Source organism: Lissotriton helveticus, chromosome 1_1 (genome assembly GCF_964261635.1).
Source record: "Lissotriton helveticus chromosome 1_1, aLisHel1.1, whole genome shotgun sequence".
Classification (NCBI taxonomy): Eukaryota; Metazoa; Chordata; class Amphibia; order Caudata; family Salamandridae; genus Lissotriton; species Lissotriton helveticus.
This window is the reverse complement of record NC_136057.1, coordinates 1,905,017,842-1,905,044,771: the sequence shown is the minus strand read 5'-3', so window position 1 is coordinate 1,905,044,771 and position 26,930 is coordinate 1,905,017,842. Positions and strand designations below refer to the sequence as shown.

The 26,930-nt window shown below is 44.8% G+C and overlaps 1 protein-coding gene across 1 annotated transcript in view; it reads left to right on the top strand.

Moving 5' to 3' along the window:
• LOC144775607 (dimethylaniline monooxygenase [N-oxide-forming] 2-like) overlaps positions 1-26,930 on the top strand; it is a 283,147-nt gene that overhangs the window by 34,780 nt on the left and 221,437 nt on the right. Inside the window, exon 2 of the mRNA XM_078659238.1 lies at positions 22,910-23,048. Coding sequence (XP_078515364.1) covers positions 22,917-23,048 — 132 coding nt within the window. The 5' untranslated portion in view covers positions 22,910-22,916. The remainder of the gene's footprint in view (positions 1-22,909; positions 23,049-26,930) is intronic.

Below are 26,930 nucleotides of genomic sequence, written 5' to 3'. Positions count from 1 at the left end.
AGTTTTCTGTTGCAAGCCATTTTTAAGCTGCAAAACAATGAATGTGATGTGATGTGTGTATGTGTGTGTCTGGTATGCAATGATTGTATGTGAGGTTAGTACAAGTGTGATAATGGTATGGGAACAAATGTAAGATTGTTATTTTGTATGTGTAAATTGCACAATTATGCTGAATTTGCACATTTAATAGAATTGTATTAATGTTGAATTATTTATGATTTGTATTGTATATATGGACACAGAAAATATGATGGTTTTTAATACAATTTAAAAAAAATGCCATTGAAAAATATGATTCATAATACCGATAAAGGAGAATAACAAATAAAAAATATAAACTGATGTATTTTTGTAATATCTTTTGATGTTTCAAGCAAAGGGATAGCCCAACAGAGCGTAATACAGCCAGTGTATAATAGATGTTGGTCAAGTGGGAGGTTGTGTGTGTGTGTGTGTATATATATGTGTATATATATATATATATATATATATATATATATATAGGAGGTGTAGTACGATGGACTGAAAACTAACTTCACACAGGTGTGTCAACTGCATTAGGGGGAGGAGTTTTGGATGCAAGCACGTACTTTACACAGGATGGGGATTAGAGGTGAAGAACTTACGACAGTGTTGGGCGCTGAAGAAGGCTATCACGCCGAAATGCATCCGCCGCAACTGTGATTTCATCATTAAAGCATGCTGTTTACCCTGAATTCTCCTCCGGTCTCTGTTTTCTTCTCCTAAGAAATTCTTCGTGATATTTCCTGCACCAGCCAGAGACGCAGCACAGAAGGCCCTGCTACATTAAGTGTCCCGGACTTGTTACTGGCTCTTCGCTGATCTCAGCGTGTTTGTTATCGAGGTATCGATGTGCCCGGAGACAGCCAGGAACCTCAGGCGAACATTGGCAGACAAAGGTATTTCACCTCAACAGGGCGTGTTGTCTCCATTTGACAGTCCCTACCCACATGTGACCCTTGTAGGAGCGGTGGTAGCGGTACGAGGAGACTAAGGGAAGCAGCGGCGGACTGTGATGTGATCCACGGGGTTCCTTCGCCACTCACCTGCAGCTTGCACGGACCTACTGTCCTCACTTGCCCCCCCACGCCACCATCTCAACAGGCCGACACAGTGCATGCTGGGAGGTGTAGTTCGATGGACTGAAAACGAACTTCACACAGGTGTGCCAACTGCATTAGGGGGAGGAGTTTTGGATGCAAGCACGTACTTTACACAGGATGGGGATTAGAGGTGAAGAACTTACCACAGTGTTGGGCGCTGAAGAAGGCTATCACGCCGAAATGCATCTGCCGCAACTGTGATTTCATCATTAAAGCATGCTGTTTACCCTGAATTCTCCTCCGGTCTCTGTTTTCTTCTCCTAAGAAATTCTTCGTGATATTTCCTGCGCCAGCCAGAGACGCAGCACAGAAGGCCCTGCTACATTAAGTGTACCGGACTTGTTACTGGCTCTTCGCTGATCTCGGCGTGTATCGAGATATCGATGTGTCCGGAGACAGCCAGGAACCTCAGGCGAACGTGGGCAGACGAAGGTATTTCACCTCAACAGGGCAGGTTGTCTCCATTTGACAGTCCCTACCCACATGTGACCCTTGGAGGAGCGGCGGTAGCGGTACGAGGAGACTAAGGGAAGCAGCCGCGGACTGTGATGTGATCCAGGGGGTTCCTTCGCCACTCACCTGCAGCTTGCACGGACCTACTGTCCTCACTTGCCCCCCCACGCCACCATCTCAACAGGCCGACACAGTGCATGCTGGGAGGTGTAGTTCGATGGACTGAAAACGAACTTCACACAGGTGTGCCAACTGCATTAGGGGGAGGAGTTTTGGATGCAAGCACGTACTTTACACAGGATGGGGATTAGAGGTGAAGAACTTACCACAGTGTTGGGCGCTGAAGAAGGCTATCACGCCGAAATGCATCTGCCACAACTGTGTTTTCATCATTAAAGCATGCTGTGTACCCTGAATTCTCCTCCGGTCTCTGTTTTCTTTTCCTAAGAAATTCTTCGTGATATATATATATATATATATATATATATATTCTCCAGCTTCTTGGGGTTGTCCAAGTAGCAGGTTGCACTCTAGTCTGCGTGCGCTCTCCCCAAAGAGTTTATTAGTATGGGCAGTTGCGTGTATCCAAGGAGTCTGGTATGTGGAGCTGCGCGATGGATTAGGACAGGAGTGTCGTTTGAGGCTCATGTTAGAGCCTTTGGAACCGAGCAGTCATTCAAAGTGCGTCCATCCAGGACACACGGACTACATCTCCCATAAACACAATGCGTGTCTTCATAAAGGGAGAAGGTAGCCGTCATGCACTTTACTGTTGGACCCTGAAGAGGAAAATACATTTCTGAAACGCGTCGGGCCTATCAACTGCTTTTATTATTTCAAACACGCAACTGGCGCACGCAGACTGGAGTGCAACCTGCTACTTGGATAACCCCACGGAGGTGGAATATATATATATATATATATATATATATATATATATATATATATATATATATATATATATATATATATATATATATATATATATATATATATATATATATATATATATATATATATATATATTCAGAGCGATCCTGATCTGATTTGCAAGCCCTCTGATAAGGGACGAAATATAGTATTAATGACACGTGAGTACTATGTACAGGAGGCACTACGACAATTGTCTGATACGAAGTGTTATACCCAAATAACCAAGGATGAATATACAGAGAGTATTAAATAATATGATGTACTCATTAAAAAATGGGCGGATAAACACATGATTGATGACAATGAATATAAATTCTTGACTTGCCCAAATCATGTCACAGCGACATTTTACTACCTGCCCAAGAGCCATAAGGACGCCGTCAGACCTCCAGGGCGTCCAATTGTTTCCTCCATTGGTTGCTTAACAGAATCGATGTCCCAGTATATTGACTTTTTCCTGGCAGAATGTGTAAGGACGCTGCCGTCTTACATACAAGACACTACTCATTTTATTAGAAATATCATGGATTCACCTTGGGAACAGGATATGTTGATGATTGTTTTGGACGTGACAAGTATTTAAACTTGTATTGAACACACTAATGGCCTGACAATACTGTATTTTTTAAAGGGAAACTCATTGAAGTTCACAGAACATAATGAGATGCTAATTGAATTTGTATGGTACTGTTTTACAAACAATATCTTTCTGTTTAACAATTAACATTACTGCAAAATACAGGGCACAGCCATGGGCACCTGCTTCGCCCCCAGCTACGCAAATTTATTCGTGGCCTGTTGGGAGAAGCAGGTGGCCTGGGCGGACAAATACAATCAGTGGGTCAGATGTATCACAGCATGGTATAGATATATCGACAATCTATTTATACTATGGAAAGGCTCCCAAACCGAGGCAGAGAGCTAAATAGCAGAGCTCAACAATAATACTTTGAACCTACACTTTAGTGGTCACTTCAGTGCAACAGAAGTTTCTTTCTTAGATTTAAAAGTTTTTGTGAGGGAGGGTAAGATTTGTACCTCCCTATTTAGGAAGGAAACTGCGGGCAATTCCATCTTGGAAGCACGTAATGGTCACCAAATATCTCTGAAGAACAGTATACCCTACGGTGAACTTCTCCGTATAAAAAGAAATTTTACCCTAGAGAGTGATTTTTATGCTGCAGCATCTGAAGCAATAGAGAGATTTAAGGTACGCGACTTGCTGGCTAAAACCCTATCTAAAGTGGACAGCATTCCCAGACATTGCCTGTTACATGATAAAGAGAAACCTAAAACTTCAGAGGGAAAAACCTTTAGATTTATCACTACTTTTTCAAACGAAGCGGGCACATTAAGAAAAACTCTGTCGTAATTGGCACATTTTAAAAACTGACATAGTGATAGGCAATACGCGTCCAGATTACCCACAAGTGACTTTCAGATGGAGTAGATCCTTGAAAGATGCACTTGTGAAGAGTCACTATGAGTCCATTCCATTTATCCCAAAAATCTGTACACTTACAGGGTTTTTTCCCTGTTCAAAATGCAAAGCATTCAAATACAGTTCTAAAGTTCTAACATACAAAGTACCAGGCATGAAACATACTAAAGCAATCAATATATTTCTGACCTGTAACACCCCGTTTTGTGTGTACTGTTTGGTATGTCCATGTGCCAAGCAGTACATTGGGAGCACAATACACCCAACAAAACGTAGAATTCAAGAACATGCAAGAGCTATAGAAAACAGAGATTTCTCCTATCCCGCGGCGTGGCATTGTGCTGAATTTCCATATTAGGCTTTTTTTTTAAAATGTCTGTGTTGATCATGTGCCAGCGAGTGATCGGGTAAGGATACCGGGAGATGAAATTGCGGCGACTAGACTCTAGATTTTTTTAAAAAATGTTTTATTGATTTTCACCCAACAAACAACATACATTGGCTTCACAACAATGTAATTGGTTCAATTCTCAATTTCTTAATTTCGCACTTCTTTGGCTACGGCATTTAGACAAAATTCAATATTATTGTCCACCATTTTCCCCACATACTTATCTCTGTATGATATACAGTGTCCACTTTACAGTTGTAGACAGGCATGTTTCTTTTGTTAGTCCATGCGCCATTGAGTTGTTCTAGCAAGGCACCCATCCGATTGCAAAACATGCCCTCCCTAGCCCTCTCCACCGGTGTGTTCAACATTACCATTATGCTAAAAACATGCAATATGAAACTTGGTTTAGAGCATATAACTTCCTTTCCCATTGGGTCAGCTAACCGTATCGGCATCTTTCCTATTTCCGCTACAGTGTTCCCTGGAATGCTGCGGTTCCCCAATATGGTCCCCCTATTCTTGGCGTCCCCGCTGGCGTGTCCAATGACTCTCCATCCGACTCCTGCTCATGTATTTGCAACAGTGCCACCAATGCTTCCCATGCCTGTGCAGCTTCTAGTGCCTTTTCGCTGTTAGATCTCCTAGCTAGTTGGAACCGTACTGTGCTTCGCTTGCTGCCCATCTGGTTAACTCTACTTTCCAGTGCTCAATGCTGGGTCCCTGCCTGGACTTCCAGTTCTTCATTAATTCTCATTTAGCTAATATCAGCCCTAAATCCAGGAACTTATTTGTGACTTTTGTCTTGCTCGTATTTGGAAACCAGTGTAGCATGCATGCACCCATGTTTGGATCTATCTGCCTGTCCGTCACCCATCCTTGGATATCAACCCCTTCCTCCCAATATGTTCCTAGTTGTGGGCAACTCCACATCATGTGAATAAATTCTGCCTCTTCTGAATTGCTTTGTACGCATCTAGCTGTGTCTATATTAAAATATTTATTGATACGCGCCGTAGTCAAATACGCAATATATAGAAATAAATGAGCTGAAACCTGGCATTACCCGTGCTCTTCCACGCTCTCTCTACTATTCCCAACCACACTGTGTCAGGGATTTCTTTACCCAGGTCTGCTTCCCACTTCCTTTGTAACTGGCTCAACGGCTGCCTTCCTTCCTCCCCCATCCTTCTGTATAAACACGTTATGGCTTTAAAAGTTCCTGCCACCATCCCCACATACTGACACGTTAGAGATGTCTGTGGCTCGGATAGCCCTCCCCCCACCTACGTTGGATTGCCACTGTAAGGTCTGAGTGCAGCAAAAAATCACCCCTGGGTAGGCCATATCTGTCTTGCAGCATCTGGTAAGGCAAAAGAACACCCTCTTCATACAGGTCCCCCATCACTTGCACTCCTTTTTCTTCCCACGTGGCTAGTGCAGACCAATCACCCCCATGCGGAAGCGCTGTGCACATGCCTAGCAAGTTCTCTGGCGCATATGGCCGTAGAACCCCACTTCTCTTTTGACTATGGATCCAACTATATCTCATCGTCTGCTCTTCATGCGTTAATGAGTCAAGCTGCAATCGTTGACCATGTATGGCAAATGAGAACACATGACGTGGGATCCACCGGTCCATCCGGGACCCTGCATTCCCTTGCCACTGCCTGAGTAACCCACTGCAGCTGGGCTGCCAAGTAATATTTGTGAGAAGTTAGCCTGGCATATGATGTCCACTAGTTCTAGTGGCACCTTGCACCAGTCTAATCGGCCCTTATTGATGGTTGTTATAAAGTCAGCCTTACAGAAAGCTATTCTAGTGGTAGCATGAACCAGCAGTCTTCAGGCTAAGACTTCAGTAGGCAAGTTAAGCAAGTTGTTTTACCAATTATAATCCCTTGAGGACCAAATGAAAGGACACCACACAAGGTATATATCAAATATATATGTATTTAATCTAAACACAACCCCTCTGCACTCTTTATGAGGTCAGAGGTAAAAATACAATACAAGTCACACAGTTAATGTCCGATAAGTTGCACAGTATATGTTATGCCCTAGGGGCCTCACAAACCATATACTAAGAAAGTGGTATAAGTACTATGAGAGAATTAGAAAGCGGGCCTAGGGCCTGTGGAATCGCTGGGGCTACACTAATCGACCAAAGGTTAGGAAGTAGGAGGCCCACGGGAGCCGCGTGCAGTGTCTAAACACAGGATCGGGTTACCATTGGTTTTCTATGGAGATCGTAAAAGTTACAAATATACAATTTAAGTACACTTCCGGATGGAACCCTTTTAAACTTGGACACTTCGAGAGTCAAGACCCACGGGAGCACCGGAGTACTCGTGTTACCTCGCCCAGGGACGCCGGGTGCATAGGTCTCTTGCGTGTGATAAATGTAGGTCCCTAGGTAAGGTAGACAGCATGGTTCCCATCGTATGCCTCCCACTTGGTGAGGGTTCTCCTTCATCTGTCTCACAGGGAACAGGCAAGACTTCATCCAGGTCACCAGAAGCCCTGACGCCTTGCCAAACCCACGCAGCAGCGTCATCGCCCCTGTCAAGGATTCTAATGTGTTAGCCAGATACATGAGTAAGTCATCTGAATAAAGCGAGATGTACTGCATATCTTCTCTTAGCTCCAGGCCAAAATAATATTTCCCTGTTCTGGTGCGCACCGCTAGTGGCTCAATCGCCAGTGCGAACAGCAGCGGAGACAAAGAACACCCCTGCCGCGTTCCCCGCTCCACTGAACATGGTAGTGACACCATTGCCCCCATCCGCACTCGGGCCATCGCTGTGTGGTAAAGGATCCTGCTCCACTTCATGAAACCCTCTCCTAGGCCCATCACTCACATAACCTGATATAAAAACGGCCACTCTAAGCTATCAAATGCATTTTCAATATCTACCGAGAGGACCGCAGCCTCAGTGGTCGAGCCGCGATTCTCCTCCTAGATACGGATCAGTCACCTCACATTGACAGCCGTGTTTTGTGTAGGAATGAAGCCCGCTTGGTCTGAATGTACCAGCTGTGTCATATACGGGAGGAGCCTGGTCGCAAGGATTCTACTCTTTTGTAATCAGTTGTCAACATTGTGAGTGGGTGATATGCCGACAGATCAGTAGGTTCTCTCATGGGCTTCAATAGTGGGATGATAAAAGCCTCGCAAGGAGTTGCCGGTAGCCTCCCTTCTTTCCATGCTTCCTGATACATCGCTAACAGTCGTGGTGCTAAGCAATCGACATACGCAGAGTAAAACTCTATGGGCAGACCCTCCACCCCTGCCATTTTGTTACGCGACATGTTCTTAATCGCACCCCTATTTTCTCCGAGCGTGATCTCCTGCCCCAACATATCTTCTTGCTCTTGCTACAGCCTAGGCAATACTAATTCAGATAGAAATTCCTCAACAGCATCCCCATCCTGTCGTAGTTTGCTACGGTAAAGTGCAGTGTAATAATCTAAAAACAGCCCATTTATCCCTTGCTGCGTATACACCAAGTTCCCTGTAGGCGCCGTTATTCCCAATATAGGCATGCCCGGGCATGCGGATTAGCTAACCACGCCAACAGTGTGCCTGAATTATCTCCCTCTGCATGCGCCCCTGCCTGATACGACTTGTAGTCAAATGAGCGCAGCCTTTCCACCTGAACCGCCACTGCTTGTCTAGCCTCCATAACCTCCCTTTGTATGTTCTTATCTTCAGGACGGGCCCTCTCAGCAGTATGTAGCCTATTCTCCGCCACCTCTATGTCTTTCAATAGTGTTTTCCGCACTCCCACTGTCTTGGCAATACATAACCCCCTAACTAGTGCGTTAAAAGCATCCCACTCAATCGCCACCGATGTCGCAGTTCCCTCATTCTCAGCAAAATATTGAGTTATACCCATCCCAAGATCTGCGCAAAATACTGGTTCGTCTAGGGCAGTAGTTCCCAAACTTTTGACTCCTGAGGACCCCCATTGAGTCACTACTGGAAGCCGGGGACCCCAAGCAATTTGTACTATAGAAATTTCAAACATTTACGCAATCATTCGCAAAAAAATACACAAAGAAGTGCACACAAACCAAATACTTGAATTACAAGATGGTATTATTTTACATAGAATATGTTTGAAAAATCGAACATTTTTAATGGGAAGGTTGGTGCTACATCTTGGCGACTAACTTTTCAATGTTTGGTTGTATTTCGTCGTATGAGGCTCCTACTCCTGCCATGGCCGGACTGAAAACCCAAAGCAGGCCTGGTAAATGTTGTCAGACTTGTCCCCGTACGGTGCACACCAAGTGCAGTGAGTGAGCCTGACCATTACAAAGGGCACTTTGGATGCCTCTTTCCCCCAAGAACATTCGGGGGAAAAAGGTGCATTCTACAACACATTTGTCATTATATATTGAATTGTATTACCCACTGTGCACCAGGATATGACCATCTTTGTTGGGGCCCCTTAAATGATTCTCTCACTATCACCCTCCAACGGTGCCTCTTATCTCTTCATAGCCCCTCTGTCAAATGTATTTAATTTGTTTCATAGCACCTCTCACACCAGTGTAGGGTGGCATAGCACTTTTCACAATATACAGAAAGAAACAATGAATCATACATGTGTAAATTTGTGTATAGAGAATGTTACATAAGATAAAGAGGACTTCAAGGTGTAGGATCCATATGTCTGGTAGGCTTTCCTTAAGAGTGCTTGATCTGGAGAAGAACAAACTCAGGATTCAGAACATAACACAGTGTTGAACATTGACTTTAATAATAAGAATGTATTTATACCCCAACAAACCTTTTTTTTTTTAAGCAGGATAAGGAAAGACTGGGGAAAATAACATAACTTGCTAACTTGTACCATACAGTTTGCATGCAGCTCTTTGAAGCCAGTTCATAGCAAACTATGCTAGATTAGGATTGTAATTTATTAACTTCACGGTGCCAACATAATCTCAATGACAAAAGCAGTTAACCACTGAGCTATGCACATAAAATAATGTTTTTGAAATGCATGGTATATGTTCTTTGCAGCAGGCACATTCACACTCTGCGCTACCTTAGATCACTCAAAGCTGCCACTGGATAAAACTCCCATCTCTCTCTAGAACGTACATTAATCACCGGAGTTATCTTGACACTTTTATTGTTGTCATAAAACTGCTGATTATACAATGAACTTTGCATTGCTTTTACAACTGCTGCCTGGGGACCCCCTGGGAATGTGTCATGGACCCCTGGGGGTCCGAGGACCACAATTTGGGAACCACTGGTCTAGGGCAGCCGGTCTCAATCGCCAGGTCGGTATCACTGCCCTCTCTTGGACCCATCGTATCCGCACTAATAACGGGTTATGGTCTGATACTGTCCTAGCCAGATATTCACTATGACTGACTTTTGCATGCACATCCGGAGTGCATAATATCGTATCGAGCCGCACTTGCAAATCATGGATTCTGGAATAGTAAGAATAGTCTCGCTCCTCCAAGTGATGCTTCCGTCAGGTGTCTACTAATCCCCAATCATTCTGCCACCCTCGTCTAACCTTAGAGAGTCTATGAATCGGAGCATCCGGGAGTGAGGGGTGGGACCTGTCCATCTCTACATCTACAATTGAATTAAAATCCCCTCACATCAATGTCAAACCAGTAAATTATGGTGCTATCCTCCCTGACAAAAGTCAAAAAAATTAGGCCTGATCTACCTTAGGGGCATATATACTACCCAGCGTCACATCAGCACCATTGAGGCGGCCGGTCACTACCACAAACCTCCCCTCCAGGCCAATCAATTGTTGGGTTGGCTGGTACGGAACTCCCGCCCTAACCCATATCCGCACTCCCCTAGCAAAAGCCGAATAAGTCATGTAAAATAATTGCCCCCTCCACCTACGTTTCAGTGCTAGCCCTTCAGATTGATTAATACGCGTCTCTTGTAGGAAGGCTATGTGAATCCTTTGTCGTATCAAATAACCATGTACTTTGTCGCGTCTGAGCATCGTATGTAGCCCTCGTACATTCCATGTAATACCTTTCAAATCAAGTAGCGAACCCATGCGGAAACCAATACCTCGCAAACACATTGCCCCACACATTAAAACACACCGATGGATCTACCTACCCCAACCAACCCCCAGAACCCTCTCCAACTACCCACCCCAGGACAGGCGCTAGAACATTAGTACCCATTCAAACTACCTCTCAAACTGTTCCTGTAGTACAAACCTAAGGAACTCACTCACACAAATTTAGGGGGGGTGGACTCACAGCCTCAGAAGGTCGACTTCCTATACCTCCAGCAGCCGGCACTGTGTCCCTGGTATAGCTAATCAGCCCCATCTGGGGCAACAATTTGGCGGGATTACCACAATACTAGCTCACCAGGCCTTACTGACTCCTCTTACCACCATCACTCAGGCATCAGTCGAACCGGAACCAGTGCCCTCCTCATCACCGCAGCTCCCAAAGTCGAATCCCGGCGCTATGCATCCACCATCTCGTCAGCCGTCCCAGCTGTCACATTTGGCAAATGAACACTTCCTGTGTCTGATTCTTCAGTGCCTGATCCCGCCGATCCCTTCTCAGAGTCAGACTCTCCTCCTGCCACCGTACCTGTCTCCTGCAAAATGGCCGCGACAGCCTGTAATGCAGCCGAGCATTCTGTCTCCGTCTGTGTCCCAGTGGGTTTTGATGTCTCAGTGCGTCGTCGTCGGATTCTCCTTGATCATCTTGGCCGCGGTCCCTCCTCTGGCGCACCTCACCTTGCCCTTCCTCTCCGGCTCTTGCTCTGTACAGTTCCAACCAGTCCCAGGCTTCCTCAGGGCTGTCGTGGAAGTACGACTTGCCATCCATTGCTATCCTTAGCCGTGCCGGAAACATTAGGGATGTTGGATGCCTTCGTCCCAGAGTGCCTTTTTGACTTCTAGGAACGTTGTTCCTTTACGCTGTACTTCTAGTGTGTAGTCCGGGAACAGCGTCACTTTCCCATTCCCCACCTTGTATGGACCTGCAGTTTGAGCCTTGTGTAGCAGAAAATCCCTGTCCTTATAGTGAAGCAGTCTAGCCACCACCGGTCTAGGTAGTCTTTCAGATGCTAGTGGCCTTGCCGGGACTCCATGTGCTCGTTCCAGAGTATAGAAGGATGATAAACCTTCAGGCGCCACTACCGCTCTCAGCCAGGCTTCCAGGCACTCCACCATACTGGTTCCTTCCACTCCTTCCGGCAATCCAACTACACGGATATTATTCCTTCTATACCTCCCTTCAGCATCCTCCGCTCTCCGATCTAGCACCTGCAAACTGCGCTGGACATCCGTCATCTGGGCTGCCATTGCCATTCGGACAGGCTCCAAGGCCTCCAAGGTCACCTCTGTCTGTTTCACCCTGTCAACCAATTTAACGTGGTCAGCTTGGAGCAATCCCAATCCTTGCGCTACATGTGCAATGTCCAGTTGCAGCGCCTCACTGTCAGTAATGGCTTTGAGTATCTGATCCACCTGTTGCTGCAGCATCCCTTCCGGTTGCTGCGGGCGTACTTCCTGCTTGTCTGGCACTCCCGCATCATCTTCTTGCTTGGGGGGCGCTCCCATCTGTTTCCCTCTGGGTTTCCCCATTTCTACCTGCAGTGCGAGTTCCAGCACCAAGTCCGGTCCCCAACTAGTATCCGGCTATATGTACGTTCCACCAGCAAGGGTTTCGTGCTCCTGTCCACATGAAGACTGTACCCCTTGTTCCAGCTGTCTCCTCACACTTCACAGGCGGGCACCCTGTTGGACCACCTTCGTAATCACCCTCAGCTGGGGCCCGTGCTATGCTCCTCAGTCAACACTTTCCACCTCCAACATTGTTCCACCGCTCAACAGCGCCCCTCCGAGAATCCTCTCCTCCAGTGGGCACAAGGAGCTTGCACCCTGGACCTGAGGGGGCAAGTCTAGGGTTCATTCAGCTGCGGCAGGGGTTCCTGCCGCTGTCCCTTTTGCTGCACTACTGTGCATGCACTGCTCCTCTTGTTCAGCTCTCCCCCCTCTTCTGGCACTTCATCATCATGGCCGCCATGTGCACCCTCCTGAGCTCCTTCACTGCATCTCCTGGCGCGCTAGTCCTGCACCATGTGTCTGCTGTCAGTCAGCTGGCTGCCTACTTGTAATATGTCATTTCTAGGCACCCCCCAAGCCACAACATCTCTTTCAGTGCCCCTGAAGCCCTTCTCCTTTTTTTGCATCTATCAGGGTGCCCACCGGGAGCCTATCTCCTCCAGCCCTGTCGTGCTCAGCCATGCTGCCCAGTCCTCTTTGTCAGTTTAGGGCCACCAGCCACACCGGAGCCCAACTGAGCAAGGCCACTGCTCTCTTGGCCGTCTTGCCATTGCTCGTCACTTGCCCAGTGTTGCGTGACTCTTGAACGGGGCCCCGCTCTTCTCAGTATGTCCCAGAACTGCACCAATGCACGCTGCTAATCTGCAGCCACAGATCGCCAATCTGTCGCGGCTGCCCCCACGATGTCGACCGCTGTCTGCTGCCTCCTCTGTGCCTCCTTTGCCTCCAGTGTCCAAAATGGCATCTCACCCCCGCAGTCAGCCGCTGAGGCAGAATCTGGACAATGTGGTCAATGTTCCGGCGTTTTCATCAATAGCAAGCGCCCCCTGCTCATATCCTTGCCGTGGTACCCTGTGCCCTGGGAGTCCCGTTGCGCTCCTCCTCGCCTCCATAGGCTCAGGATTGCACAATGGCAGCAGGCTCATTACGCCGCACCACCAGTGAGCGACCCCGGTCCGCATATCCTCATCCACTGTCACCATTGCAGCTGTGCCAGTATAATCGCCGATATGCGGGTCCCGGCGTCCTTCGGTGTCCCCGCGTCGGCTTGCACGGTCATCTCCGGCTCCTCTTTCTTTTCACGGTGCAGTCATGGCTGCCATCTTACTCCTCCGTCCAGCTGGGCGCTCACCCCGGTGATTCACGGCGTTATGGTGCTTTTTTGTTGTTGCTTTTTTCGTTGCTGCCAGAGTCCCAGGCCTTTGGTGATACCCGCATAGGTTCTCAGGGGCTCGTTTCAGCCTCCCACATCAGGATTTTGCCCGATGCAGCGCAAAGCTCCAATCTCACGCATCTTCCCCCATCGGCTCCGGGGCCACACCCCCAAATCTAGATTCATTATAGATATGCAAACCACTATCCCGAATGGTTTGAACACTGAAGAAGAGCTTGCAATCCATTTAGGACAATAAGTGCTGATGCTATGTCTTGAAATGTCTCTGAGTATCCAAATGTTTCTTCAATATTTGTGTTATTGAAGTAGTTGTGAAGATAGCATTGCGAGAATAGATTGATAGAACTAAAAAGTTCCAACACATCTGCTGACTAGCCCATTTAGGACTAAGTATTATAATTTGCCCATTCAGGGCTTTATAACTTTAACTGTGAGGCACCTCCAAAAATGTAGAGGCTAATTCGTGTATTAATGAATTGTTTGACATCCTTTGCCGATACACGGCATGAATTGATGGTTTAATAGCCTCTTTGTAACCTACAATGATAAATCGTTAGGTTTAACACATTCAAAGATGGCGCGCAAAATTGTTGGATCTCATTCCCGAAACGCATTTGTTCTTTAATAAAACCTTTTGCTGAATGCTGGAAACTCCGTGAGTGCTGTATTTCTTCAGACCCGGCTGGGTATTTCAGAGGAAATTGGAGCTATCATTTGTCACGCGGGACACCACCGCGTAACAGCACCCGCTTTCAAGAGTGACCCGTATTACTGGTGTATGGAGCTTTGATATATATAAATATATATATATATATATATATATATATATATATATATATATATTCTAACCGAAGCTTCTACTGGAGCGCTCGGACCCAACGAAGAGTGGCGTACATGCCGGTGAAGCACGCCGGTAGTAAATATTCAAACAAATGAAAATAGCATACGCTCTCAGGAAAACAACAGGCAGCCCACATTTTTTCGTAATCCGATTTATTCACATAACGCGTTTCGGCACCAAGCCTTGATCACCCAGACCACACAATTAAATATTATGGGGACCTTTGTTCTTGCGTATTTATGTATGAGCAAACATACTCATGGATATTTGCTCATGAAATTTATGTATGAGCAAATATACTCTTGGATATTTGCTCATGCTAAAATGCAGCTCATATACTTTTTCTAGGAGGATGGTTTCCATGCGAGTTTCCATGTTTACATCTGTAAATTATTGTGAATTCATGAAGTTGTAAATTGGATTAATACAGGGACCTATACAATGAGTGCACCTTTGTGACTTTCTTTCCTAAATGGGCCCCCAATCAGGTCTAAGTCACAAAGGCTGATGGGAGGCCTGGGTGAGGTATTTACTTTTCTCAGGAAGTCTTTGGAATTGCACATTTCAATGGAAGCTACAGTTTCTCTTTGGTTATCACAGTAAAAAGTGTGGGACCCAGTTCTAAGTCTTCCAGTAGACCTGAAACGTTTGAATTGGGAAATGTAATTTCTTTCCGCCTTGTAGTCAGGGTCACATCATCATCAATAGACCAAAATAGTACATTGTGGGCTACATAGAAATGTGTTTTTTAATATTTAATAATTAAGATGTCTGGTATGTGTGGTAAATTCATCATTTTGCCATGTTTCCCCTATTTCTCTGGAAATTAAGTATTTTGGTGTTCTACGTTGACTATACCTGTTAAACAAGCCTCAGTTACATGTGTTATGTTGAAATGGCAACTGAAAATATTTTCACATTGCAACAACTTTCACTCAAGTGCGGTTGCACGATATGGAGGGGAGGAGTGAAATATAATGTATACTGTCTCACATACTCCTAAAATATGGAAAAAGGTTTTAGATTACATGTTCTCCTTGCAGTGTGTGTAGCAGGACATATACCGATTGTGGATAATCTATTCAGATCTTAAACTTGTAATTTTTAATAAGCATATCCTGTTCTGCTTGATAGCTCCGTTTTATGCACAATCCAAAAGACTTACACAGTTCTGTCTATGATCACACCTTGTTGGAATGTGGGCTTGCCAGCTACTGCAAAAGACTGGACACATTAGTAATAATGTGACAGGTGAAATCTCTAGTAGCTGCCAAATGTGTTTGAGAAGTCCTATTTAACACTTAAGTCATTTTTTAGAAGGGCGCTTCCACCCTTACTACAGCCAGGTTGAAGAGGAGGCCCCAGGCCAAGTGTTGGCTCAGTTGAGGACACTTTCTTTGTGATGCACTGGGTAGGCCTAGAAGAGTTAGTGATGGAGTTTGGGACCAATAGAGAGCTCCATAGAGCTGAGACAGGGAACCACTATTTTGGTTTTTCAGTATATGCAACTCTATATTAGTGTTGTTACCACAAAAAAAAATCAGAGAAAAAACATCAAGAGGAAAGGAAGCACTTTGGAATTACTTTGCTGAAAAGGTGACAGTGGAAAGTCTTGAAATTTTACAGGGGTTAACTAGGCCATATTACAAATAGCTCACTCTTTTACTATTACAAATGGCCTCATTTAGAATTGCAGTAGGAGAGAAAACTTTACTGTTTGGTACTGTACTGGCAATTACATGTCTGCCTAAGTAGTGAAAATACTGAGTATGCATTGATGGTAAATTTCAGAACATAATCTCAGCCCTGGTTGTGCTCATCTCTTGGTGACCCACATGGCTAAACAGGTCATGGCCCTGCCACAGTATACATCTGTCTGCCTCTATGAAACTACCCCTGAGGCTCAAGGGTACAAAAGGAACTGCGGCAGAGACAGCAGTTGCCTACCTGGAAGGCGTTCAGAGGGCCAGTTAAAAATGCTCATTTCATCTGGTTGCTCTTGAAGAACTTGCCTCCTGAGGATGGAGGTGCAGAAGGTCCTGAGGATCTTGATGATGGAGTATATGTGGTTACACATGTCAGTTTGGGTTGCACATCTCTGGTTCAGGGTGCTAAAATGCCATCTCTGTCTTTTTTAAGAGCCGACCTACATGCAGTGTTAATGATATTATCCGGATAGTTTTGGTTGCATAATCTGATGGTCAGGTAATTTGCCTATGTATTAAATGCAGAAATATCACTGCAATTTCTTCTAATTCTAAGGTACTGGCCAAATGGAACATTAATTCTTAAACATCATGGGTGATGACTATTGAAAAGAAAGAGCCTATTTCGGTCTGTAGTTTTATAAAAAGTTCCTGCACTCTGTTGATCATCTTCAATGGTTATCATTAGGTTAAACAATGGAAGTTCTTTGTCTGAGAGAGATACTGTAAATTTCAGATAAGCATCACGTTCATTAATCCACCTGCTAAATTCCCATATATATGCTGAGTTCCCCTATATAATAATGAGAGTGTTATCAATTAATCTCTGCCACAGTTGTTTACCATACAGAAAAGTGTTGTTGGAATTGAGTATACTCCTTTTTTCGAAGCTGTACATGTATATACATGCCAGACTGGGGCAAATTTGCAGCCCGTTGAAGTCCTTTGGATTTGAAGATCTGGTTGGTTCTGAAATTAGAAAAGGTTTGTTGAGGGCTAGGGTTGAACAGTCCATAATAAAATGAGTGCTTCTACATCCAATGTAATAAGGAGTTCAGTAGTCCCTCGCGTGCTGATGGTTTAAAACTATTTTAAAACATTTTTAGCATCTCTCAGGAATGCCAGAGTTCTTTCAAGGATGGGTTACAAGAAATGATCACAAAATTTGGATAAGGGTTCAAGCAAAGAACCTATCCCTGAAACAATCGGTCTGCCCGGAGGTGGTCTTCTTTCCTTGTGTATTTTGGGAAGAGAATAAAAATAAGATATTATAGGTTGTTGGTTAACTAGAACCTCTGCTTATTTTCTTATAATAACCATCCTGCTTCATTGATCATGATATTCTGTTGTAATCTAGGAGAGGGATCATGGCAAATGGGTTGGTAATGTTTGGTGTCTCTAAGTGATCTTAGGCATTCCTGTCTGTAATCCATTCTGGAGAGCATGACAATGTCTCCTTATTTCCACTGGTTTTATGGTTATGGATGCATCATTCACCAAGGTCTTGATTGCTTCTTTTTCCTTTTTGGTCAGATTCTGAAAGGATCATTTGGGTTGTATCTTCTGGACATCATTCATTACCATTTTTTCAAAGGTCAATATCTCGCAAGCAGTGAAATTAGAGGGAGGGGTGAAGGGAGAGTGATTCAACTGTTTGTTCCGCATGATGGGCATACGTTACTTTGTACTGTTTAATTACAAAATGCCAAAAGAACAGATGATGGACGATTTGCTGAACAAATCAAACCTTCACCCCAGTTTGAACCCAGCCATATGCAAATAAGTCTTGACCCTACTCCCCAGAAGAACAGTCCAGACCAAACTGTCAAGCCAGGTCCTCCATGGACCGGAAGCAAGCATCCTGAGACCGGTTTCAGGGTATCTCCCCTCATCAGCCAGGCTAGCTTAAATCCAGTAGCAGAGTAGAAGATCTTGAAGGCTGGGTAGAAGAAAATGGCTTAATACCCCAGAACCAGACAGGGCTTCGACAAAATCAAGGTTGCACTTCAAATCTAATGGCAATCTCCAGTCTTATGAACCAGACCATCTGTTCGTAAACACTATTATAAATGTTTTTTGTTGGCTTTAAGGTAGCTTTCGACCCGGGTCCGAAAGAATTCTCTGTGGAAAAAGATACAATCATGGGTAATAGCCACAAAGCTGCTGAGGGCCATAGAATTCCTGCACATGGATACCTGGAGAAAGTTAAAACTGAGTTATGATGAATTACTCTCTAGAAAAATTAATACTACAATAGGGTTAAAATGGAGTTCGTTTTAGCACCCCTACGTTTCAATATGTATATCGGATATCACATCAGTTTGGACTCTGTAAATACTCACCCCCCAAAGTTGGGAGGAAGTCTGCTATCTAAGTTATTTAATCTGCTATACACCGGCGTTCTGGTGTTGTTAAGCAGAAAAAGAGTGGGCCTTCAGCGGTTACGATAAACAAAGCAAATATACCAGGGACGACAATCTCGAAGTCATTCTGGCAAAAACAAAGGTTATCATTTTTGTAAAGAGAATTATCAAAACTGGGACCTGGCAGCTGAGTGGTGAATACATTAATAAAGTGCCAGAATATAGGTACTTAGGTGTGTGGATTGGTTCAAGTGGAAACTTTGCACACCTAAAGGAATTGATCAAGAATAAAGGGCACACCCTACAATGTGGATGTGCTGCTGTCTCTATGAAACTATGGGGTCCCAGCCTAAAACCAATCCTCCAGGTCATGAAGGCAAAGTTACTACCAACAATAGCATATGGGAGCGAAAATATGCTGGAAGAGTACGCAAAGCTTCTGAATGCCCGGATGGTTAAAATGTACAAATCCATCTTTCTTTTGCCAAATACTGCCTCCCTAGAACAAGGCTGAATCGAATTTGGCTTATTTAGTTTAACTATAGTAAGACAGTTTGTATTTCTCATATTCTATCATAAACTGACAGAATCAAAGCCAGGCACTTTAGATTATTTTAACTAGCAAGAATGACCAAGTAGATCCTGCAACCTGGCTCACCATCACCTTCTAGAAAAGGCTCCTAGACACATTACATGCGAAGGAGTTATGGGATATGTGTGTGACCCTTAGGGTTTTCAACTAAACCCACACCACCAGTGCTCAGGCGCTGAGTTGATTGAAGGATAAAAATTTAGTAGCGCAACACAGTCATGCTTGATGGTGATCAACACATATAATGTGAAAGGAAAACAGATGTGTATGGAAACAAACTACTCAAAAAAATATCTCGAGCAAATTCATGGCGTCTCTCTTTGGGGGCCTGCTAACACTGGACTTTCTACTGAAGGGGCACCATCAGCTTATGAAGTGCGATTGTAGGCTTTTCACAATAGGAAAAAAATCTCTTCTGTAAAGTGTAGGCCCGTGCACCATGCTCTTAGAAGCTCGCAGACTGTTATTGCATAGGTCGTTCAACATGAGGGGGCGGACGTGCAAACCGGCTATCATAGAGGACTTGAATCCAGCAAACATAGCCCCGAACATCAGACCGGTTGCATTTTTTTCTTATTCCAGCAAAACTTCGCACTCAACATAGTCAGAAAATCTACTTGCACAGCGCGCAAGCATGCACTTTATATCTTCTGGACATTTTTATGGTCATCTGATTGACTTGATACCATCTTATAGGCTATTATAAAAGACCTGGATTCGGCAAATACAGCCTTGAATATTAGACCAGAAAAATTGCTCTTTATAATCCAGGACAAGTTCAGTATTGAACATAGTCAGGAAAACCTGTTGTACTGCATGCATGCACGCACTTTATGGCATTTTATCCACGGACAACTTCATTGACATCTGTCTGAATGTGGTAGCGCCTCGTACACTGAGTAAGAACCTGCCGGCATTCCATAACCTCATTCACTGAGAACCTGCCAGCCAGCATTCCATAGCACCTCGTACCCTGATTGAGAACATGCCTGCATTCCATAGCACCTCATACCCTGATTGAGAACCTGCCGGCATTCCGTAGCACCTCATACCCTGATTGAGAACATGCCAGCATTCCATAGCACCTCATACCCTGATTGAGAACCTGCCGGCATTCCATAGCACCTCATACCCTGATTGAGAACCTGCCTGCATTCCATAGCACCTCATACCCTGATTGAGAACCTGCATTCCATAGCACCTCATACCCTGATTGAGAACCTGCAGGCATTCCATAGCACCTCATACCCTGATTGAGAACATGCCGGCATTCCGTAGCACCTCATAAACTGTGTAAGAACCTGCTGGCATTCCATAGCACCTCATGCACTGAATGAGAACCTGCCGGCATTCCATAGCACCTCATACCCTGATTGCGAACATGCCGGCATTCCATAACACCTCATGCGCTGAGTGAGAACCTGCCAGCATTCCATAGCCCTCATACCCTGATAGAGAACCTGCTGGCATTCCATAGCACCTCATGCACTGAGTGAGAACCTGCCAGCATTCCAAAGCACCTCATACCCTGACTGAGAACCTGCCGGCATTCCACAGCACCTCATACACTGAGTGAGACCTGCCTGCATTCCATATCACCTCATGCACTGAATGAGAACCTGCCGGCATTCCATAGCACCTCATACCATTATTAAGAACCTGCCGGCATTCCATAGCACCTCATATACTGATTGAGAACCTGCCGGCATTCCATAGCACCTCATGCACTGAGTGAGAACCTGCTGCATTCCATAGCACCTCATGCACTGAATGAGAACCTGCCGGCATTCCATAGCACCTCATATACTGATTGAGAACCTGCCGGCATTCCATAGCACCTCATGCACTGAGTGAGAACCTGCTGGCATTCCATAGCACCTCATACCCTGATTGAGAACCTGCTGATATTCCATAGCACCTCATACACTGAGTAAGAACCTGCCGGCATTCCTTAGTATCTCATACACAGAGTATGAATCTGCAGACATTCCATAGCACTTCATACACTGATTGAGAACCTGCAGGCATTTTATAGCACCTCATGCACTGAGTGAGAATGTGCCGGCATTCCATAGCACCTTATACACTGAGTGAGAACCTGCTGGCATTCCATAGCACCTCATTCACTGAGTAAGAACCTGCCAGCATTCCATAGCACCTCATGCACTGAGTGAGAACCTGCCAGCATTCCAAAGCACCTCATACCCTGACTGAGAACCTGCCGGCATTCCACAGCACCTCATACACTGAGTGAGACCTGCCTGCATTCCATATCACCTCATGCACTGAATGAGAACCTGCCGGCATTCCATAGCACCTCATACCATTATTAAGAACCTGCCGGCATTCCATAGCACCTCATATACTGATTAGGAACCTGCCGGCATTCCATAGCACCTCATGCACTGAGTGAGAACCTGCTGGCATTCCATAGCACCTCATGCACTGAATGAGAACCTGCCGGCATTCCATAGCACCTCATACCCTGATTGAGAACATGCAGGCATTCCATAACACCTCATGCGCTGAGTGAGAACCTGCCAGCATTCCATAGCCCTCATACCCTGATAGAGAACCTGCTGGCATTCCATAGCACCTCATGCACTGAGTGAGAACCTGCCAGCATTCCAAAGCACCTCATACCCTGACTGAGAACCTGCCGGCATTCCACAGCACCTCATACACTGAGTGAGACCTGCCTGCATTCCATATCACCTCATGCACTGAATGAGAACCTGCCGGCATTCCATAGCACCTCATACCATTATTAAGAACCTGCCGGCATTCCATAGCACCTCATATACTGATTGAGAACCTGCCGGCATTCCATAGCACCTCATGCACTGAGTGAGAACCTGCTGGCATTCCATAGCACCTCATGCACTGAATGAGAACCTGCCGGCATTCCATAGCACCTCATACCCTTATTGAGAACCTGCCGGCATTCCATAGCACCTCATATACTGATTGAGAACCTGCCGGCATTCCATAGCACCTCATACCCTGATTGAGAACCTGCTGATATTCCATAGCACCTCATACACTGAGTAAGAACCTGCCGGCATTCCTTAGTATCTCATACACAGAGTATGAATCTGCAGACATTCCATAGCACTTCATACACTGATTGAGAACCTGCAGGCATTTTATAGCACCTCATGCACTGAATGAGAACCTGCCGGCATTCCATAGCACCTCATACCCTTATTGAGAACCTGCCGGCATTCCATAGCACCTCATATACTGATTGAGAACCTGCCGGCATTCCATAGCACCTCATACCCTGATTGAGAACCTGCTGATATTCCATAGCACCTCATACACTGAGTAAGAACCTGCCGGCATTCCTTAGTATCTCATACACAGAGTATGAATCTGCAGACATTCCATAGCACTTCATACACTGATTGAGAACCTGCAGGCATTTTATAGCACCTCATGCACTGAGTGAGAACCTGCCGGCATTCCATAGCACCTTATACACTGAGTGAGAACCTGCTGGCATTCCATAGCACCTCATTCACTGAGTAAGAACCTGCCAGCATTCCATAGCACCTCATACACTGAGTAAAAACCTGCCGGCATTCCATAGTACCTCATACATTGAGTGAGAACCTGCTGGCATTCCATAGCACCTCATGCACTGAGTAAGAACCTGCCAGCATTCCATAGCACCTCATACACCGATTAAGAACCTGCCAGCATTCCATAGCACCTCATACACTGAGTAAAAACCTGCCGGCATTCCATAGTACCTCATACATTGAGTGAGAACCTGCTGGCATTCCATAGCACCTCATTCAGTAAGTAAGAAGCTGCCTGCATTCCATAGCACCTCATACACTGAGTGAGAACCTGCCACCATTCCATGCATTGAGTAAGAATATATTTGTATGAACTTCAGTGATTTTGGTGGTTCTGCCAATGTGTCCCTTTGAACGCTGAAGAATGTATTTTAACAATAATTTCTTTATACAAATTGTTTCTGTAATGGTTTTAGCAGACATTTCGCAAAGATTTTAATTAATCATGCAATGAAATGACATTTGAATTTGACTGAATACTGTCTTGATACAGGAAAGCCATGACTAAGAGAGTTGCTGTGATCGGATGTGGACCCAGTGGTCTAACCGCTGTCAAGTGCTGCCTGGATGAGGGTCTGGATCCTGTCTGCTTCGAGCAGAGTGAAGACCTTGGAGGTCTCTGGAGGTTTACGGTAAGTTGGGTAATGAGTACAAAATCTGCAAAACCTTTCACTTTCAGTCCTCCAGTCAATCAGGATTTATAAAGTGTGGCTGATCACCAAAGTTCCCTAGAACGTGCGCGGGTGCGCGCGCGCGCGCTCACAAAAGTCTCCCCGAGCGCGCAGTGCCCCAATTTCAGCGCGCACATACACAACACAGCCCTTAAAACAGTTCGCACCGCCGCTTTTAAAACGTGAGCGGCGCGAAAAACGGTAAATTCTTGGAGGCAGAGCTGGAGAGGACGGCGAGAGGACACAGCCGATCATCGGGAAAGCGACTCCCTCATGTCCTGAATGGTTCGGGTGGGCTCGTGTTCAGGAGAAGTGGCGCCTGTACTTGTTTTCTTAATAGTGCACAGCTGGGGGGCAGATTGTGGGCCTTTTTAAAAGTATTCATGTTGATCGCAGCCCCATCGTGCGCTGCAATTATCATAAACACTTTTACAAAGGCCCACAATCTGCCCCGCTGGCTGCACTATTAGGAAAAGAAATGTGGCACTCTAAAGCACGAAGTATTCTTTCAGATGATTCTGAAAGAAAACGTCTCGTTTGACTCTGCATTCCTTTGCTAGTAGTGGGAATCTGCGGGGCTGAATGTGGGCCTTTGAAATAATGTTTTTTGCTAATTGCAGTGCACACGGGCGCTGCAATTAACAAGAGAATACTATCTCAGAGGCTGACATTCAGCCACCTATATTCCTGACGCTCCATGTCCCGTGCCTCACATACCTTCTCCTCTTCACGACTCATGCATCACCTCTTCCCTAGGCCGTCAGAAGTGGGAAGCCAGTGGGGACAAAGTTCCTCAGGCCCGGCTCCTTTTCAGGGCCCCTCGCTTGTGCTGCAGAATCAGTTGTATAAATTTTGAAGCAAGCCTGCACTTTACTCATGGCTGCTAACATGGCTTAAATCAATTGAGGGTTCAAGATGCCAATATGTGGGCACGGATTGATGGTTTTGTCCCAGGCATGTAAACTCTTATGACTTGCCTGCCTCCTTATAGGATGCAGGGCTTTATCCTACAATTTACAGTGTATAAACTTTCAAAGATGTGAATTGAAGATTACGCTAAGATCTCAACAGCAGGCACACCAACCACAAGCTCTAGCTCACCATTATTGGAATGTAAGACCTGCTGGGTACCACCCAAGGGAGGAGCCAGAAAACGAAAATATCCTCCACTTTGAACCATATCACACTCCAGGATGGAGCAAAACAGGTAAGAACAGAGTGTGGCCTATTCACAAACTTACATCACTTACACCTACGAGGAATTCTCAAATTGAATCCTTGCTACAAGTGTGGAGAGTTTTACAAGACATGGTAAAAATTGGAAGTTTGTGATAGGCCACAAACAGTACATTTGCGGGCATTCACATTTCACTATCCAGACTAGAAAGGGTTGTATGTTTACTCCAGCCATGGGCTGGGGGAATGCCCTTTCCATGATGGGATGAGGAATGGATCAGCCCCATATTTAGTGGGGTATGCAGAAAAGGGGTTCTCCATGTGGAAAACCAGTCTGCCAAGTAAACTCCATACAAAGGAAATGGCCTCACAATTAGAAAAGTACATGGTTGCTTCCATACAGATTTCGATTGGACTTTGTAACAGCACAAAATAGTAAAGTTAATCCCGGACATTGATTTAAATATCTGAGTATAACTCTATGTACTGCAAACTGCATTTTATAGTACATAAAGTAGTACTAAATTAGTACTATTTACTTACTACAAAACACAGTTCACAAACCTTTAGGTGAAAACTCTGCCTTTTCTATGTACAGATCCTTACATACGTAAGTTTACTGCTTAGTAGTAAATGTGAGAGGGACCAGGTGAGTGGCGGCAAAATGGGGTATACTTACTACTAACTGAAAGGGGTTTCAGGATATGTAGGAAGTGCTTTAGGAAGCCTAAGGAGCTGTCTGGGGAGGGCAGACACCCACCCACAAAAGAGTAAGACCATTGCTATTCACTAACTGCGCTTCTGAAGTTAATACAGACAAAAAGAACCCAAAACAGTAGTAAATGTACTCAAGCTCAAACCTGCAGTAAATCCAGCACAACACACGGACAACCACTGGTACTGCAATACCCTCCAAATAAAAATCTTAGCGGGGGGGGGCTAAAAATAGATATATAAATAAAAAATAAGTAATATTTTATGATTTAATACTTAATAAACTTTAATTTAAAAATAAGTGTCATTTAATTTAAAACATATTGCCATAATGTATTAATACTATTAATTGAAATAAATGTTATGCATACATTTTTGTCGCTTTTAATGTATAATAAATTAATATAATGATTTTATTTTAGGATTTTTTTAATAAACATTTACAATTTTTTTTTATTTAATTAAATAATTAAATTTATTTAACCCCTTGCATGCGGGGCTCATTCCCCCGCTGTGCTGGGGGGGAGGGGGGATGCGCAAACAGCTGGCTGCACTATTAGGAAAAGAAATGTGGCACTCTAAAGCACGAAGTATTCTTTCAGATGATTCTGAAAGAACACGTCGCGTTTGACTCTGCATTCCTTTGCTAGTAGTGGGAATCTGCGGGGCTGAATGTGGGCCTTTGAAATAATTTATTTTGCTAATTGCAGTGCACACGGGCGCTGCAATTAACAAGAGAATACTATCTCAGAGGCTGACATTCAGCCACGCACTATTAACAAAACGAATGCAGGGTCAAACACAACATGTGCTTTCAGAATCACATGCCTTGTTGACCCTGCATTTCTTTTATTACAAGTGCGTGGCTGAATGAGGGCCTTTGAGATAGTATTCTTTTTAATTGCAGTGCACACCAGCGCTGAAATTAACAAGAATACTAGCACAAAGGGCCACATTCAACCCCGCAGCTGCCCACGATTTTAGGATCTATGATGGTTTGTTAAAGGGGGATGACCTATTATAAGTGTTGACCGATAGGTAAGGAATCCCTACCTTCTGTGTTATTTTTGGGGGCAAGGAGGTCTAGGGAGTAAGTCCTGATCACCTTGACAATGCTGTCTAGTCTTATTTTAATACAAACAATAAGACTTCCAGAAGGCTTTCCTACAGCAGAAGGTATTGCCTCCATGACATGTCTATGTGCCTTGTTGACTGCCCAGTTCTCTTTGAAAATGAAAATATGAAAGCCATGAATAAACCCTCCCCAGTTCCCATCTACCAGTTTTGATTTAATGCCAGATATGTTCCAATTCAGTAACTTTAAAAGGTTAGAGAAATTCTTGGAGGAGTTGGGAACTGAATCATGCATGCAATTACTGGCCCTCGGAGCCGGTGAATTAAATAATTCTTCCCTATATCATCAGAGATGGTGAACATAGCGCCCCCAGCGAGAATCAGCCCAGCGATATCAAAGAGAGTGGTTTAGCTGCCAGTGGGAAAGCAGGTAAGCTGGGCAGTCAGTCAAACTAATAAAGTATAATGTTAGGAGGATAGGTAGGGGGAACGCTCCTTTCCTGGCCCAGTATGGACCTTGCACTATGGAAAGAAGTCCTACCAGCCACTGCAAGCCTCGACTTAAAACAGATTTCTGACCTTAGAGGGGCCAGTGTACGTTGACATAATACAATTTCGCCCATTTACCAGCTCTGGGTTGCAAGTTTGAGCTCAGTAACATCCCATTGGGTATCATGTGATTGAAAACATCTCGCATACACAATATCAGAATGAACAATTGAGTAACAATACAAGACTTTGTTTATCAAGGAATCCCTGTTTTCAATGCAGCCAAGGAGTAATCTTGGAATCTTTAACATGAAAGTGATGCATACAAGTGCTCAAATCTTTAGATGGGAAGGTTGTCCTTTGGGACATAGGGTGGCTAAACAAACACGG